We start from the raw sequence: 19,159 nt of genomic DNA, 5'->3' as shown, positions 1-19,159 counted from the left end.
TGCTGTCCGTGTGTAGAATGGGGAAGGCAGGCGATCAATCTGAGTTTGACCGAGAGCAGACTGTGATAGCCTAGAGGCTCAGCACGAGCATTCTAGAAACCACACGACTTCCAGATGTTCGAGGAGTGCTGTGGTGAGTGTCTTAAACATGCGGTGAAAACAAGATGAAACCATATCCAGACATCACGGGGTTAGATGGTCATCCCTCATTACAGATGTTGGACACGGTAGGCTGGGCAGGTAGGTAAAATTGGACGGGTAGTAAACTGTGGCAGAACTAATATTAGACTTTAATGCTGGGAAGAGTACATGTGTGTCGGAACACACAGTCTGGAGAACATTCCTAATGATGGGTCTCTGCAGCCGATGACTCAGGGATGTGCCAATGTTAACACCATGACATCGGCACCAGACACTGGCACAGTGTTGCATGGCCCAGTGAATCCCAATACCTTCTTCATCATACCAATAGGATGGCACGAATTCATTGTCTTCCACAGGAACACCTCCTTGCACCTGTACTGCAAGTTGGAGACAAGCTGGTGGTGACTCCATTATGCTCTGAGGAACATTCACATAGGCATCTATGGGTCCAGTGGAGCTGACGGAAGGTACCATGACAGCCAAGGAGTATTGTACATTGGCTGCAGACCATTTACACCCCTTCATGACGATCATGATTCCCAATGGCAGTGGCAGTTATCAAAAATATAATGCACGATGCCACAAAGCCAAGAGTGTGATGGAGTGTTTTGAGGAACACAGTGGCAAGTTCCAATTGATGTGCCGGCCCCGCAACTCACCGGCAGATCTGAACTCGATCGAACACATCTGGGATGTGACTGAATGTGGCATCAGAGCTCACAGCCCTCCCCCCCCACCCCCCCCCCCCACCCCACCCCCCTGGAATTTATGGGAATTATGTGACTTGTGTGTGCAGATGTGGTGTGAACTCCCTCCAGTGAGCTATCAAGGTCTCATTGCTTCCATGCCACTGTGTGTCACTGCTGTTATCCATAACAAAAGTGGACATACAGGCTATTAGCTAGGTGGTCATAATGTTCTGGCTGATCGGTGTATTTATACAGATAATAGCTTGGTGTGGCTTAATGGCCTGGTGAAAGTCTTTCTACTGCATGCCACATCAGCGACTTGCATGTCCCTAACCCACCCCAGTTATCCAACCAGGGATAGGAGACCTACAGTTTAACATGGAATCCAAACCACATGTTGTTTCTGGCAGCTTCTCACATCGTTGAGGAGAGGTCAAGGACACATTAAATTAAAGTCTGAAAAACTTGAGGACCGATAGATTCAATCCAATGGCCTCCTGGTTTCCAGTCACACACTTTACCATTAGACCACAAGGCCTGACATTTATATAGGCAGCTCATCTGTAAGTTTTCATAAATGAGTTCACATCAAAATGTGTGACTGCATTCACACAGCAGCCAAGGGACTCCAAATCTTACTATTTTACACAAATTTCAACATGATATCTCTTCCTGTTCCTGAGAAAAAGGGGTCTGAACAGAGAGAGAGAGAGAGAGAGAGAGAGAGAGAGAGAGAGAGAGAGTCCAGCCGAGCAGAGAACAAATAGCAAAACATATTTTTTTAAATGATAGAATTACAAAGTAACAGTTTTTGAATTTTTTCCTATGAAACCTTGCTTCTTGTAAAATTTCATGACCATAGGCCAATGGGAAGTACCCTACACATTTTCATGAATGAGTTTGTGAATATCTGAATATGTGGCATAAATGGCCATACCTTTTGAATAAAATGACTTAGAAACTTAAATTTTTCACAGCCATGGGACCATAGACCTTAGTGTGTGGCATAAATTTCAACTTGATACCTCTACCCATTCCTGAGTACACAAACAGTCAATACTACTATGCCCTTCACACACACACACACACACACACACACACACACACCACTGCAAATACATTCAGTCTCTCACTATCACTCAATTTATTTTATTTAATCATATGGCTAGGGCCCCCCGTTGGGCAGACCGTTTGCCGGGTGCTGGCCTTTCAATGTGATGCCACTTTGGTGACTTGCAGTCGATGAGGATGAAAGAATGATGATGAGGACAGCATAACACCCAGTCCCTGGGCAGAGAAAATTCCCCGACCCAGCTAGGAATCGAACCTGGGCCCAGAGGATTGACAATCCGTCACACTGACCATTCAGCTACCGGGGGCGGACACTATCACTCAATAGAGTACTGTGAGAAGAGGAGGGTGCTGCTCACATCAGTGCAGATGAAGCATTTGTCATCATGGTGCCACAGACAACATATATTACATGACCTCACGCTCGAAAGACTACTTGGGGCACTAAGTGTTGTAACTGAGGCACAGCATCACCAACACCTTTGAGCAGACACTCCTTGAAATCTTGAATTGTTAGAGCCAATGAGAATAAACTATTGACATCCTTAGCCAGTCTTTGGCGGCACATGTATCTGTACGGTATACTTCCAGTTTCGATTTGAGCTCCACAAATTCCACAATCTGTGACCTGTTCGGCTCATCTTTCATCAGGATGATAACCTTCTTGTTTTGATGTGTAATACCATAAGGATTATCCAGATGTGTCAAATGCGTTGGGATGGAACTTTATTACTGAATGGATCACAGACTTTCATCCAATAGATGAAACTGACTGCATGCATATAAAGTAATTTAAACTGTATCCACATAAAGTAATTTGACATCAGTGAAGTTTGGTTTTGCACACTTGTAGTGCAATCGGTATCTGTGGAGTCTGGAATGGTACAGTATACACATACCAACACAGACAGGTTTAATGAAATGTACTGAAACCTTAGCAATCTCTAGAATTTCCAGTGCGACTAATCCTTGATACAAGATAGACACCCACTTAAAATTTGGCCTCACAATGTAATCTTTTGTGCATTAAGGTCCCTCCCAATGGCAAACTAAATGAATTTCATGAGGCTGTCTAAAATCTTCCAAAGTTTTTCCATAAATTGAACTGTTCTTTAAACTAAAAAAAATTCTTTTCGAAATCACACATCACAGGAGCCCTCTTTTCGGTACTGAAATCTAATACTGCTTCAACCAATGTGACTGTTTGAAAGAGATGGGCAGGTGGCTACTAAGCTTCATCCCCAAACTGAGGCACTGCTGGAGGTTCCTATAGTGCACTTTTATCTCCCAGCAACATCACCAGCTTGGGGATAGAACCACTGTGTGGGACTACTTGTCCCAGATATATGGCAAGTTGCAGGGTTCGTCATGCAAATGGGCAGGATATGCCATATCTGCCTCTATGACATATCCTTCATCAGAACCCACAGCCACATCTTGGAACTCATTCAATCTGGTGATTTCCTTTTCAGACAACCCTCAGAGCCCTGCTATCAACAGAGATAGCTGCATGACATGCCCATGTATATTGTGGGATGTAACTCAAGCTGTCTGATGCTTTGAACTTCTCAACCATTCATCGGTTATATAAAAAGAGTAAGATGTCCACATTGGTCCATGGTTCGATGTTGACATGTGTCCTTTTTAACACTGCATCCCGTTAAAACATTGGAATGGTGTAATAAAAGAGAGGAACCAGAGAGTTTTTGTTTATGCATAAACTCCTGAATTTCTCAAAAATATCTACGAGCAGGTGTGCAAAGAGCAGGGATGCCAAACTCCTGCCAAACATTCACCACATGCCCATATTCCACATATTCTGTTATTGGCAGTGCCTGTACGTATACTACTCAATGGAGCTTTGACATGCACTGTGGTTTTGTAAAGCATCTCCTTCAACTCCAGATATTCAAAGGAAAAACCCCCTTCTTTGTAACAAGGCGAAATTTTTCATCATCAGGATGTGCAGCTCTAGTGATATGCATGTCGTCCTGATACATTGTCTCACCAAGTTCCTGAAGAGGTGCACACATAAAACATGGTGAGTACAGGCAAAGGAGCATTATTTTGGGTAAAGTTATAATGCTTGCAAACATTAGATGTAAGGTATGCACTCATACACTTACCATATTTCAGCCAATCCTATTGAATGGCAGAAGCAACCATCCAAAGCAAAATTCATCCCTATCTTCAAGATTCTGGACATTAATACAGGCACGTTGGCAGAGTGGTAGTGCGTTTGCATCAGTCATCGTGGAATGTCACTGTGGAGGTTGGGGGTTGGGCCTCAACCATTCACCCTGTGGGTGGTTCAAATGGCTCTGAGCACTATGCGACTTAACTTCTAAGGTCATCAGTCACCTAGAACGTAGAACTAATTACACCGAACTAACTTAAGGACATCACACACATCCATGCCCGAGGCAGGATTCAAACCTGCGACTGTAGCAGTCGCTCGGTTCCAGACTGTAGCGCCTAGAACCGCACGGCCACTCCGGCTGGCCCTGTGGGTGGACAGATGGTCACTTCTCCAGTAGGAGCCATGCAACTGCAGGGGGAGGGGAGGGGGTTGTTAGGCATGTTATGCAGCCCATTTGGGAAATAGCGTCCAAGGACAGACAGAACATAGAACATAACAGCAACCAGCCACGTTTTACAATGCCATTTATTTATTTAAATAGCACCGTTACCAGTTTTGAACTGACAGGTTCATCTTCAGATAGTTATTTCACGTTACGATCATTGTACATTAGCTTTCACTTTTTGTTTTCACAAATGATGAAATTTCCTTGTGTTGGTGGTGCCCTACAATCAAAACAAGATGTGAAACAATGCCTCTTTAACAGTAATTGTCCCTACAACGATTTTAAATGATGCAAACAAAAGCAATGATGTTTTGGTTACTTACTTTAAAAAATCTGTGCCATTAGGTTTCAGTGCTGACTGCTTGTGATCATGCAGCAGCACCGAGCGAGGTGGCGCAGTGGCTAGCACACTGGACTCGCACTCGGGAGGGCGACGGTTCAATCCCGCGTCCGGCCATCCTGATTTAGGTTTCCGTGATTTCCCTAAATCGCTCCAGGCAAATGCCGGGATGGTTCCTTTGAAAGGGCACGGCCAACTTCCATCCCCGTCCTTCTGTAATCCAATGAGACCGATGACCTCGCTGTCTGGTCTCCTGCCCCAAACAACCCAACCCCATGCAGCAGCAAAGACTGTATGATGAACTTTTTTTATGTATATGTATACACATAATCTAAAGCACCACTCACACACCAAGAAGTTTCACCACATGGAAGTATGGATACAAAGACGGTGATATCGCAACTATAACAATACCAAAGACTTCCACTCTCTGAGATATTTCGATACATACTTATGTGTGACAGTAGGAATTTACAAATTACTAATGTTCCATTACTTACTATTTATATTACAAGACAAATGATTAAAATTAGGATAAACAAATAAAGCAGCCGGTTTGTTCTAAAGCATTACTACAGTGATATTATGTAAATATTATGGTATAGACTGGAACCAAAGTAAATGATAAGGGATAGATGTACATAAACAAATATTACAACTGTGGACATCATACATCAGAAGTAAAGTAAATGACTTGGGATGAATGTATATCAATGAATATTAGAAAAGTGGACATTACATTGAATTTTTTTAAAGATATAGCTAGTAGTAGGTATTGTATGACAAAGCAAGCTGTTCACTATTTCACGTTGGGTTAGTATCGGCATGTTGTTATTGTTAAAGGGAGTAATGTTAATTTAAACTGGAAAGCAGGTGAATCAAATTTTGAAGAAAGGCTGCACTGGCTAACTCAGTCTGTTCATTGAGGAGATTTTGTGGCGATTTGCTTTTATGGACAAATATTTCAATCTCTTCAAGCAAATTCATAAAGTTACCTTTCTCAGCATAATGCAATACTTGTACATGGTCTTCAATGCTCTTTAATCCATGATACTTAGTAGTTAAGTGCATGGCAAATGTGGATTTTGACACGTTGTTCAAATGTATGGCATCTATATGTACTTTGAGCCGAATCTCAATGCTTCTCCCAGTTTTTCCAAAATAGCAGGAGGGGCAACTTTGACAACTGAGTTTGCGTATGTCAGATTTTTTTGTATGGAGGGTTACTGTTCTTTAAAGGTTGAATTGCTATCTGCTGAAGTTTGTTTTTTGTGTGGTTGTTGTTGTTGTGGTCTTCAGTCCTGAGACTGGTTTGATGCAGCTCTCCATGCTACTTTATCCTGTGCAAGCTTCTTCATCTCCCAGTACCTACTGCAATCCGCATCCTTCTGAATCTACTTAGTGTATTCATCTCTTGGTCTCCCTCTACGATTTTTAACCTCCACACTGCCCTCCAATACTAAATTGGTGATCCCTTGATGCCTCAGAACATGTCCTACCAACTGATCCCTTCTTCTAGTCAAGTTGTGCCATAAACTCCTCTTCTCCGCAATTCTATTCAACACGTCCTCATTAGTTATGTGATCTACCCATCTAATCTTCAGCATTCTTCTGTAGCACCACATTTCGAAAGCTTCTATTCTATTCTTGTCCAAACTATTTATCGTCCATGTTTCACTTCCATACATGGGTACACTCCATACAAATACTTTCAGAAACGACTTCCTGACACTTAAATCCATACTTGATGTTAACAAATTTCTCTTCTTCAGAAACGTTTTCCTTGCCATTGCCAGTCTACATTTTATATCCTCGCTACTTTGACCATCATCAGTTATTTTGCTCTCCAAATAGCAAAACTCATTTACTACTTTAAGTGTCTCATTTCCTAATCTAATTCCCTCAGCAACACCCGACATAATTCGACTACATTCCATTATCCTCGTTTTGCTTTTGTTGATGTTCATCTTATATCCTCCTTTCAAGACACTGTCCATTCCATTCAACTTGTTTCGACTTAGGTCTTTCAGTGCTCCGTAAAACTCTTCACGCAGTATCATATCTCCCATTTCATCTTCATCTACATCCTCTTCCATTTACATAATATTGTCCTCAAGTACTTCGCCCTTGTATAGACCCTCTATATACTCCTTCCACCTTTCTGCTTTCTCTTCTTTGCTCAGAACTGGGTTTCCATCTGAGCTCTTGATATTCATACAAGCGGTTCTCTTTTCCTCAAAGGTCTCTTTAATTTTCCTGTAGGCAGTATCTATCTTACCCCTAGTGAGATAAGCCACTACATCCTTACATTTGTCCTCTGGCCATCCCTGCTTAGCCATTTTGCACTTCCTGTCGATCTCATTTTTGAGACGTTTGAATTCCTTTTTGCCTGCTTCATTTACTGCATTTTTATATTTTCTCCTTTCATCAATTAAATTCAGTATTTCTTCTGTCACCCAAGGATTTCTACTAGCCCTCGTCTTTTTACCTACTTGATCCTCTGCTGCCTTCACTACTTCATCCCTCAAAGCCACCCATTCGTCTTCTACTGTATTTCTTTCCACCATTCCTGTCAATTGTTCCCTTATGCTCTCCCTGAAACTCTGTACAACCTCTGGTTTAGTCAGTTTATCCAGGTCCCATCTCCTTAAATTCCCACCTTTTTGCAGTTTCTTCAGTTTTAATATACAGTTCATAACCAATAGATTGTGGTCAGAGTCCACATCTGCCCCTGGAAATGTCTTACAATTTAAAACCTGGTTCCTAAATCTCTGATTTACCATCATATAATCTATCTGATACCTTTTAGTATTTCCAGGCTTCTTCCATGTATACAACCTTTGTGTGGAACCTTATGTTAATATTTGTGTTTTTAAATAGATTGCTTATTTTATAGGATATGCTCCCTAAGAAAGGTAGTGCAACATATTTTCTGCTGTTTTCTACTGTGTCTTGTGTTAACTGCATGGTTGTCTAGTGTGCAGCTTTGTTGTCCGATGGTTTTTGGATTTTTTGTGATAGTTTGTCTATCACGAGAGGGTTGTTCCATTGTTTGAGGCTATGGTTTTAATGATATTGATTTCTTTTTCTTTTTGAACGGGTTAAAGTGGAATTTTTTGTAGGCAATTTAATGAGGATCTAAAATATGGCATCTTATGCTAGTTTGGATGACAAGATGAGCTGTTGATACATTCATTAGTGGATTTCGGTTTTCTATAAATCTCAAAATGATGTTTATGGTTTTTGTTGATGATTTTTATGGCTAGGAAATTGATGCTGTTGCTGGTCTCATGTTCAATAATGAATTTAATGTTTTTTGTGCATGCTGCTCAGATTTGCTACTAATGTGTATATTTCCTCATTGCTGTTATCTTCTCTGTAAGAGTCAGCCTATAGTTTGTACACATACATGTGCTCAGAATATCAGTTTTCGATAAAACAGCACAAGTCAATGCTATGTCTGATTTGGAGGGGGGGGGGGGGGGGCATGCAGGGTGCAGTCATCTGCAAGTTGTGGCTCACATCAGCACCAATGATATCCATCACTTGGTTCTGAGGGCACTTTGCTTCATCCAGGCAGGTGGCGGAAGTGGTGAAAACTGCTGGTCTCACACACTGGTATGAGAAGAGCTCCCTATTTGCAGCATCATTCCCAGAATTGATTGGGGGCCTTTGGGTTGGGGGAGAGTTGAAGATTTCAACTAAAGGCTCTGTCAATTCTCTAACAGTATTGGCTACAGATTTCTGGACCTGCGATATGGGGTGGAGACCCGTAGAACCCACCTTCGCAGGCCAGGGGTGTGGAAATAACTTCTTGGATAGCAGAGTACTTTTGACATGCACATGGTCTTTTTTTTTATAGGCTAGTTGGTAGTTTTGAGGTCCTCTGATAAACAGTCACCAGTTGATATGAAGAGTAAAATCACACTATGTACAAAGACACTTCAAGTGTCAAAATTTTAACAATAAATTGTTGAAGTATTTATAACAAATTACTGAGTTTACTGCCCTCTATGAAAAGTGTCACACTCAAATTACTCATGGAACTGAGAGCTGGCTGAAACTCGAAGTAGAAAGCTCTGAATTATTTAGTGAGACACGGAACACATATCAAGAAGACAGACAGTGATAGTGTTTATTGCAGTTGGTAAAAATATTGTGTCTATCGAGGTCAAAATTGAGTCAGCCTGTGAATGTACTGTGGAGGAAGTGGGGTCACCCTCACAATGCGACACAGAAGGTAGCAGGCACTCAAAATCTGCATATATGAACGCGCAGCACTCCTGATGGTGGGCATTCTTAAACTCTAACAACCTGCTTGCCTCAGTAGGCATTTCCACACCTATCAGTTGCTTGATAGAGCAATCAATCAGATACTTTTATAAGCGCTCACTCTTCATAAATGAGTTTAGACATTTATGATAAAAATGTCATGCACTTTTTCTTGTACTCAACTGGGTGTAAAGAAGACTGGACATGCTTTTGATCCAGACATAGTGTCGCATTTCACCCACAGAAAATAGCTACAATCTACGTGTTTGAGGCACTGACTGGCTACTTTTGAAAAAGAGGGGTCCAACTGCTTTATGCTTTACATCTTTTTGTTCTGCAAAGTGTGCTCTTTATCATCTCCTGACTTACTTTTATTTATGTGCAGGTCATAAACATGAACTGAATAATTTGGATTCTACCTCTGAAATTTCAGCAGATTCTCAATTTTAATGCCAAATGTGATGCTGGTGACATTATAAAGCTTGCTGATGTTACATATAAGTTATGTTCTCACACATTCTCCATATTTCAGGTAATTTCTATTGCAAGCCAGAAGTGACCATGCAACGCCAAATTTATCCCCTTCTTCAAGGTTCTGGACATTAAAACAGGCATGTTGGTAGGGAGGTGAAGTTATCTGGATGTGTAACAAGTCTAGGTGAACTCATGTTAATATTCAATTGCCCACACGCCATGGAAATATTTTAGATCTTGCAGCTACAGTCAGGCCTGACCTTATCAGCAGTGTCAGTATCGAGACAGGGATTAGTGATCATGATATCATTACAATGATGGTGGTTATTATATTAATAAATCCATCAAAAAGGCTAAGAAAGTATTTTTGTCGTGAAGAACAGATAAGCAGTAAATAGGATCCTACTTAGACAATGAATGGACATCATTTAGTTACAGTATGATAAACATAGAGGAATTATAGCCACAGAGTATGTTGCAGAATCAGAGACTGGCACTCTCGGGTCAAAAATGAACACGCTAATGACGAAAGGCTTAAGTCAGTAGAAATTTGTGCATCTGTAAAAAGAGTGATACACAAAGCATACAGCTACGGCTGTCATATGTTAGCAAACGATCTTGTCGAGAACCTGAGAAAATTCTGGTCCTATGTAAAATCGCTAAGTGGGTCGAAAGCTTCTATCCAGTCACTCATTGATCAGTCTGGTGTGGCAATAAAAGACAGCAAAAGGAAAGCTTAAGCTATAAATCTTGCATTTAAGAAATCTTTCATGCAGGAGGATCACACAAACATACCATCGAATTGAGGACATAGTAACAGGCATCCCTTGAATAGAGAAGCAACTGAGAGAGTTAAAAACAAATAAGACGCCAGGTTCAGATGGCATCCCAGAGTACTCTACAACATTGGTGCCTTACCTGGCGGAGGGAGGGAGGGAGGAGGGAGGGAGGGGGAAACCAGTTGACTCCTATGTATAAGAAATAAAAGACCAATATTCTTAACATTAGTTTTCTTCAGAACTCTTGAAAATATTCTCAGTTCCATTATAATAAGTTCCCTTGAAACGGAATAACTTCTCTCCACAAATCAGTAGGAATTTAGAAAGCATCACTTGTGCGGAAATCAACTTGCCCTTTCCTGACATGATATCCTGTGAAACATGGGGCAACTGGAAGATTCCATATTCCTAGAGTTCCAGAAAGCATCTGACATGGTACCCCACTGCAGACTGTTAATGAAGGTATGAACGTACAGAATAGGCTATCAGATATTTGAGTAACACAAAGACTTCTTATGTAATAGAAGCCAGTACTCTGTCCTCGACGGCAATTGTTCCTCAGAGACAAAGATATTGTCAGGAGTGCTCCCAGGAAGTGTGCTAGAATCACTCTTATTCTCTGTATACTGTTTGGTCCCCTCCCCCAAATTGATCAATCAATCAATCTCTGTATACATAGACGATCTGACGTACAGGGTGAGCACCAATCTGCAGCTCTTTGTTGATGATATTGTGGTGTATGGGAAGATGATATTGTTGAGTGACTGTATGATGGTTCAAGATGACTTATACAAAATTTCTAGTTGGTGTGATGGATGGCGGTTTGCTCCAAACGTCGAATAATGCAAATTGCTGCAGATGAGTAGGAAAAACAGTTATGCAATGTTCAACTACAGCATTCGTAGTGTGCTGCTTGAAACTCTCGCGTCGATTAAATGTCAAGGCCTAACATTGCAAAGATACAGGAAATGGAGAGAGCACTTACGGATGGTTGTAGGGAAGGCCAATGTTAAACTTTTGTTTATTTGGTGAATTTTAGAAAAGTGTGATTCACCTGAAGATCACATATAGAACACTACTGTGACACATTCTTGAGTACTGCTAAAGTGTTTGGCAAACCATCAGGTTGGATTAAAGAAAAACATCAAATCAGTTCAGATGCTTGCTGCTAGATATGTTACCGGTAGATCCGTTCATCACACAGGTGTTCTTGAGATTCTTTGTGAACCCAAATGGGAATCCCAGGAGTGAGTCAACACACTTTTTGCGGAACACTATTGAGAAAATTCAGAGAACCAGCATTTGAAGTTGACTGCAGACCAGTTCTACTGCTCTCAAAGTAATTTCACATAAGGACCACAAGAATAAGAAAAGCGAAATTAGGGTGGCATGAAGGCATATAGACAATTACTTTTGCCGCTATCTATCTGTGAAGAGAACTGTGAAGGAAATGACTAGTAGTAGTACAAGGTACTGTGTGTCTTGCACCATACTGTGGTTTACAAAGTCTGTAGATGTGGATGCTTAGCACCTATATCTTTTGGAAGAGGTATAAATTGGACCTCCCCCCTACCCAAATTCTAATTACTCCTTAGTAGACATGTGAATCCACATTGAGGTAGAGTACATAGCTGAGTGCCTTTACTGTACCTCCTTTTCTGCATTTCGGAAAAATGGCCCAGAATGACAATCTTGGTGGTAAAAATTCTGAACAAATCTGAAATTCAGTCTCCCAGTGATATCACACCAGTTTTCCCCTGAATGTAAACAATTGACCTTTTCTAACCACCATTACTACCCTTTTTTTTGGGGGGGGGGGGGGGGTGCAAGAGTTTGCAGCATAGAATTGTGTTGTGCTTAGTGGCAGGATACTGTGGGTAACTGAAAATTCTGGGGAGCTCAAATCCCAACTCACCAATGTAGGTAGGCACATGTTAACAAGGAAAGTAATAGGCTCTTGTAGACTGTCTGCAATTGGCTATGGGAGCATGTGAGATGTGATGCTCAAAAGTGCCAGCAAACACAGAGTAGTCCAATGCAGGCATGTCATTTATCTGGTTATCATTAACAGGGTGGGCTGATGGTTTGCTGATAGATCCAGGACAACAAAATTGACATGGTCCAGGGTGCAGGGAGCATGTCTGCATTGTACCAGACCATGGCAAATGTGCTGATGTTGTCAGTCCATACCAGGATGACACTGCTGGGTCCACATGTGGTGATGATAGCCCAGATGCTGAAAAATTCTCCAATGTCGTCAGTTTGTACCACAATAATGATGACAAAGGGTCTACACACAGTGACTTAAGGCCAGACCACAGTCAACATGCCAGTGTTTTCAGTCTGCACCAGGATGACAATGTCGACAGGCCTGTGCTCAGTGCTAATGATGACAGCATCACCGAAGGTGTTGGCACAGGCCCACCTTCCAATGGTTCCAGTATTCCTAAAGAGGAAGAAGTGATGCTGATAAGTATCATGTATGTGTGTAAGAGACATATGCGGGCATCAATAATAATAATGATAATAATTCCTGGTACTTAGATGGAAAATCATTGGCATTGGTTAGTCACATAGGGATTTCCACCATTCAGAATGATAATCAGAAAATTGGATTTTAATATTTATCCATCTTTGCATAAATATCGATCTCAATGTGAACAGGGGTGGCATCATTTGGAGTAATGGCTTTCAATATTTTACCCAGCTTGGTAGTAACATCCCCATCTGTGTGAGTGGTCTATTCAGGCCTCACATCATCATCCTTATTCAGATTAATAGATTCCAATATTTGATCTAACTTGGCATAAGCATTGATCTCCCTGTGAGTGCGTGTGGCATCAACAGCACCTAGAACAGAGAAAAGAACATCTCATAAGTAATGCATGCAAGTGTGAATTAATACTGAGAAATATAAAGTACATACTTGTGATAGGAGCCCATTCGTGTGTAGCAATTTGTGTACCTATCCTTAATTATTATTATATCTAGGTCTCCTAGAAAAACCACATGTCGTAAGCACCATATGCATGTATAAAACACTCTTATGTGAAATATCATTTATGGAAGTCAAGCATCTGTCAAGTCCTTGGAGGTCACATGAGCAACTTGATCAAGCCCAGGTATTTAAAAAAAACATGCACACACACGGAAATGGGCCACATATAACTTTATTTTTGTACTAACCTTGATGTGTTGCTGCAAGCAGAGTGGTGGGTGTCATAGGCTGCCGTTCTTCCATTCCAATGGGTGCAATCTCGGTGACCTCGTATTGAGGTCATCTGCCTGCAGCAGCAACATCCATGGCACTGTGTTTCATCTTTGGAAATGTTTTCTCAATACAGACTGAAAATTAAGTCATATCTCACGCCACAATGTATTATATTTATTAGCACAGAGATACCATCATCTTGTCAGTGGAGGCAATGATACAAGAAGACAATATTAGCTCATGTCGTCTCAGCCACTGCATCACTATCTTATCTTATTCTCCATGCCACTGTGCTGGTTCTGGATCTTGGGCAAGATCAGCACATCATACCTGGGCACGTGTCTGGCAGCTGCAGTTGGTGCATGGTAGGGACACTCCCCACACTATTGCGAAGAGCATCTGGCTTGCTCCATGGAGGACTCGCCTCCATCAGTATAAAGGAGGACTGGGAGAGAGGTGGTTTATAAAGTAAGTCTCTGACACACACACACACACACACACACACACACACACACACACACACAGAGAGAGAGAGAGAGAGAGAGAGAGAGAGAGAGAGAATCCTACATCAGTCAACTCTTAATAATATGATTAAATTCTGATCTTAACACTTCCTTTGACAAACTGGTCAACAGCAGGGAGTCATGACCTTAATGATCTTAGTGCTGCAGTTTTGTCAATGTGGACACTCCTCCGCAGGGTTTTATTCCATGCAGTGTGCCACTGGTAAAGCATTCGGGTCTGTACCATTTGTTAACAGCTGCATCATGAACTCGGTACAGCACACCAGAGAAATGTGTGCTAGGGGCAACATAAAGGTGTAATCTCGATTCATTGATTTAGAGGTACACTCAGAAAAGCATTATACAGAGGGAGTAATCAGGATTTGTAGGACATTCAATGCCATCACTAGACATAGGAGAAAGAAGACAATACAGGGTGAGACAGCTAAGACAGGCGACCTCAAATATATCCAGAAGGAACAAATATAGAAATGTGCTGTTTTTGATAAGCTACAGTGGACAATATGGTGAATTTACTGATGTTTGCAACTAATTTTTATCATTTATAGTTGCCAAATTACGACACACACTTTACTTTCTAAATGGAACTATATGCTGTTTTTTTGTGACATTTGAAAGAAGTTTTTGAGAGGACTTCAGTGAAATAACATGTACGGAATATGATCAAGTAGTATCATGATAACAGTGCTGCAAACTACTGTCATACTGCTAGGAGAAGAGGTTCCACAAATGACTGTCCCATTATACCAAATGTAAGCAAGCACAGAACTCAGGTACAGTTTGTGTATTTATTATCACAGACACCATACCAGGTACTCAAAGTGTTGACACTGAGCATTCCTACATGCTATAAAATGATTCTAGAGAAACAATACTGCACATTGAATTACATAGAGTTAACGGGAGCATAAGGCATTTCATGCCTTCAGAAGTAGTCAGTGTTTCCTAACATTCTTGTTTTAATTTTCACCGCAGGTAAAAGTATAGAAGTGTTAAATTCGGTGAGTTTGCAAACTGTTTTGAGTTTCTTGAATGACCATTCCAATGCTCTCAAAATGTTCTCTTAAGAGAGTCTGTCATTACACGTGTGGAATGGGGGAGACATCTGTGATGTTGGTACCACAATGACTGGCTTATGTCCAGTAGGATGCCTCCTAATAACTGCAAGAGCAGCATATTTTAGGAAATCACGATACCTGAGTGTATTTAGATCCCCATTAATCATACAGGGACCAATCATGCAGGTCTGGAAATCCAGCACCAAATGTTGATAGACAAAGAGTGTTGTTATTATTCACTTCGTTGAGGCAGTGCAGATTTTTGACTGATGATTAGTGCATACTGCAAAGACTGACTTGCTCATAGTATATAAACAATGCTTCTCCCTTAAACAAAATTTTGCATAGATATGCAGCATCAATTTGTGCTTTTCACAGATAACATTCAGAGGACAGCAACTAATTTTAAAATAATTGTCGTGAAGCTGTAGATACAATTAAATGTGAAGAGGATGAAACACGGTGGAATGTGTTTGCAGAACACTCATTTGGTTAACCCCTCTCATATTTCGAGTTGCCTCTTAGTGAGATTTGCAGTGTGTGTTACTGCTGCTGTGCACGTACCTTTATGATAGGCTAGGTTTTTTGCTGAACGGTTGGCTAGTTTAACATCACACGGGGAAAGTTAGATGGGTAGATAGGTTGGCACATACAGATTTGTTCACCACTGTACCCTTTGGGTGTTCCCTGGTGACACAATGGTTTATTTGATTGATATTAGACTTTAAAGTTCTAGCACTTTTAATGTTTTGTTTTTTGTTTTTTAAAAAATCTAGAGCTCTCCAGTATCCCGATAGCATAGGTAGGACTCGGACAATTGTCGTGCCACTAGTTTATATAAGGAATGTATGACGAGAGTGTTTTGGGATTTTATGAAATGCTCTTCCTCTCAATATTAAAGTCTTTGTTTGGGCAATCATGTCCCATGAATATCACTTGGCTGTAATTTGATAGGCGGATGGCTGCTGCCGATGTGGTTGTTGTTGGCTTTAACAGATAGCACCTAAGATGTTTGCGTACGCGAGCTGATCACAGGTTTTAGTTTATGATGGATAATGTTGGTTATATTTAATTTGGTGTTATTCTTTTAGAGATTTGATAGGTTGAAAGATTTAATCATGAAGGAACTCCCATCCCTATTATTTATTTTATACTGACACATGGTTTGAGTTGTGTTTAGTGCCACTACTGGCTATAGGCACAGTATGGCAATGTAAAAAGTTTTGGAATTTTTAAAAAATATTTTAGTGTTAACGTATAGGAAATTCTATTCTGATTGCTAGTCATAACTGATAGGTTTCAGATAGATTATATAATGGTAAGACAGAGATTTAGGAACCAGGTTTTAAATCGTAAGACATTTCCAGGGGCAGATGTGGACTCTGACCACAATCTATTGGTTATGAACTGTAGATTAAAACTGAAGAAACTGCAGAAAGGTGGAAATTTATGGAGATGGGACCTGGATAAACTAACTAAACCAGAGGTTGTACAGAGTTTCAGGGAGGACATAAGGGAACAATTGACAGGAATGGGGGAAAGAAATACAATAGAAGAAGAATGGGTAGCTTTGAGGGATAAAGTAGTGAAGGCAGCAGAGGATCAAGTAGGTAAAAAGACGAGGGCTAGTAGAAATCCTTGGGTGACAGAAGAAATACTGAATTTAATTGATGAAAGGAGAAAATACAAAAATGCAGTACATGAAGCAGGCATAAAGGAATACAAACGTCTCAAAAATGAGATCGACAGGAAGTGCAAAATGGCTAAGCAGGGATGGCTAGAGGATAAATGTAAGGATGTAGAGGCGTACCTCACTAGGGTTAAGATAGATACTGCCTACAGGAAAATTAAAGAGACCTTTGGAGAAAAGAGAACCACTTGCATGAATATCAAGAGCTCAGTTGGAAACCCAGTTCTAGGCAAAGAAGGGAAAACAGAAAGGTGGAAGGAGTATATAGAGGGTCTATACAAGGGCAATGTACTTGAGGACAATATTATGTAAATGGAAGAGGATGTAGATGAAGATGAAATGGGAGATATGATACTGCGTGAAGAGTTTGATAGAGCACTGAAAGACCTAAGTCAAAAGAAGGCCCCGGGAGTAGACAACATTCCATTAGAACTACTGACAGCCTTGGGAGAGCCAGTCCTGACAAAACTCTACCATCTGGTGAGCAAAATGTATGAGACAGGTGAAATACCCTCAGACTTCACGAAGAATATAATAATTCCATTCCCAAAGAAAACAGGTGTTGACAGATGTGAAAATTACCGAACTATCAGTTTAATAAGTCACAGCTGCAAAATACTAACGCGAATTCTTTACAGATGAATGGAAAAACTGGTAGAAGCCGACCTCGGGGAAGATCAGTTTGGATTCCGTAGAAATGTTGGAACACGTGAGGCAATACTGACCCAACAACTTATCTTAGGAAATAGATTAAGAATAGGCAAACCTACGTTTGTAGCATTTGTAGACTTGGAGAAAGCTTTTGACAATGTTGACTGGAATACTCTTTCAAATTCTGTAGGTGGCAGGGGTAAAACACAGGGAGCGAAAGGCTATTTACAATTTGTGCAGAAACCAGATGGCAGTTATAAGAGTCGAGGGACATGAAAGGGAAGCAGTGGTTGTAGCCTCTCCCCGATGTTATTCAATCTGTATATTGAGCAAGCAGTAAAGGAAACAAAAGAAAAATTCGGAGTAGGTATTAAAATCCATGGAGAAGAAATAAAAATTTTAAGGTTCGCCGATGACATTGTAATTCTGTCAGAGACAGCAAAGGACTTGGAAGAGCAGTTGAACGGGATGGACGGTGTCTTGAAGGGAGGATATAAGATGAACATCAACAAAAGCAAATCGAGGATAATGGAATGTAGTCGAGTTAACTTGGGTGATGCTAAGGGAATTAGATTAGGAAATGAGACACTCAAAGTAGTAAAGGAGTTTTGCTATTTGGGGAGGAAAATAACTGATGATGGTCGAAGTAGAGAGGCTATAAAATGTTGACTGGCAACGGCAAGGAAAGCGTTTCTGAAGAAGAGAAATTTGTTAACATCGAGTATAGATTTAAGTGTCAGGAAGTCGTTTCTGAAAGTATTTGTATGGAGTGTAGCCATGTATGGAAGTGAAACATGGATGATAAATAATTTGGACAAGAAGAGAATAGAAGCTTTCGAAATGTGGTGCTACAGAAGAATGCTGAAGATTAGATGGGTAGATCACATAACTAATGAGGAGGTATTGAATAAGATTGGGGAGAAGAGGAGTTTGTGGCACAACTTGACTAGAAGAAGGGATCGGTTGGTAGGACATGTTCTGAGGCATCAAGGGATCACCAATTTAGTATTGGAGGGCAGCGCGGAGGGTAAAAATCGTAGAGGGAGACCAAGACATGAATACACTAAGCAGATTCAGAAGGATGGAGGCTGCAGTACGTACTGGGAGATGAAGGAGCTTGCACAGGATAGAGTAGCATGGAGAGCTGCATCAAACCAGTCTCAGGACTGAAGACTACAACAACAGTCATAATTACACCCTGTTAGATGTTATATGCTAAGTATATTATTATTAAATTACATGGAGCACATGACCATGCAGCGCCCCCTACCGAGGATGCTTCGCTGCTAGTTGACTTTTTTAGCATCAGTATATACTCTGCTTGAAGACTGCTTGTGTCGCAGTCATATGTTATTCGACACTTCCTTTGAGTTGTCAAGGCTGTACGCCTGGTTGGTTAGGAAGAAGTTGAAGTTTGTGGTATGTAACTCATATGACCTGATCTCATTTTCTGTAACGTTGAGACGTGTTGAGTGTGCTGTTCACTTATGTTTTGTACTATTTTGTAACAGATGTCTGAAGATGGGTGTAATCCCGAAATGCGTAACGTGTTCTAATAAAAGAGTCAGTTGAACATCTCATGACTTTATTGTGATTGTACAGCACTGGTTGCCAATTATTAACATAAAAATGATCGCAGGCCTGAGACGGTATTTTATGTCCTGTATACCA

The 19,159-nt window shown here is 40.8% G+C and overlaps 1 protein-coding gene across 6 annotated transcripts in view; it reads right to left on the bottom strand.

Annotated features, from left to right (window-relative positions):
* The window catches only part of LOC126470547 (uncharacterized), a 192,654-nt gene that overhangs the window by 160,775 nt on the left and 12,720 nt on the right, over window positions 1-19,159 (bottom strand). The window contains exons 2-3 of one of the 6 annotated variants that reach the window (XM_050098482.1): window positions 13,541-13,699; window positions 13,058-13,204 (exon numbers count right to left, since the gene is read on the bottom strand). The exons of 4 other annotated variants lie outside the window; for them this stretch is intronic. In XM_050098482.1, coding sequence (XP_049954439.1) covers window positions 13,058-13,081 — 24 coding nt within the window. In that variant the 5' untranslated portion in view covers window positions 13,082-13,204; window positions 13,541-13,699. The remainder of the gene's footprint in view (window positions 1-13,057; window positions 13,205-13,540; window positions 13,700-19,159) is intronic. One more of the 6 variants, XM_050098481.1, reaches the window with a different exon arrangement.

The sequence above is a fragment of the Schistocerca serialis genome, chromosome 3 (genome assembly GCF_023864345.2).
Source record: "Schistocerca serialis cubense isolate TAMUIC-IGC-003099 chromosome 3, iqSchSeri2.2, whole genome shotgun sequence".
Taxonomy (NCBI): Eukaryota; Metazoa; Arthropoda; class Insecta; order Orthoptera; family Acrididae; genus Schistocerca; species Schistocerca serialis.
The sequence above is the reverse complement of the archived record's forward strand: the minus strand, read 5'-3'. Positions and strand labels throughout refer to the sequence as shown.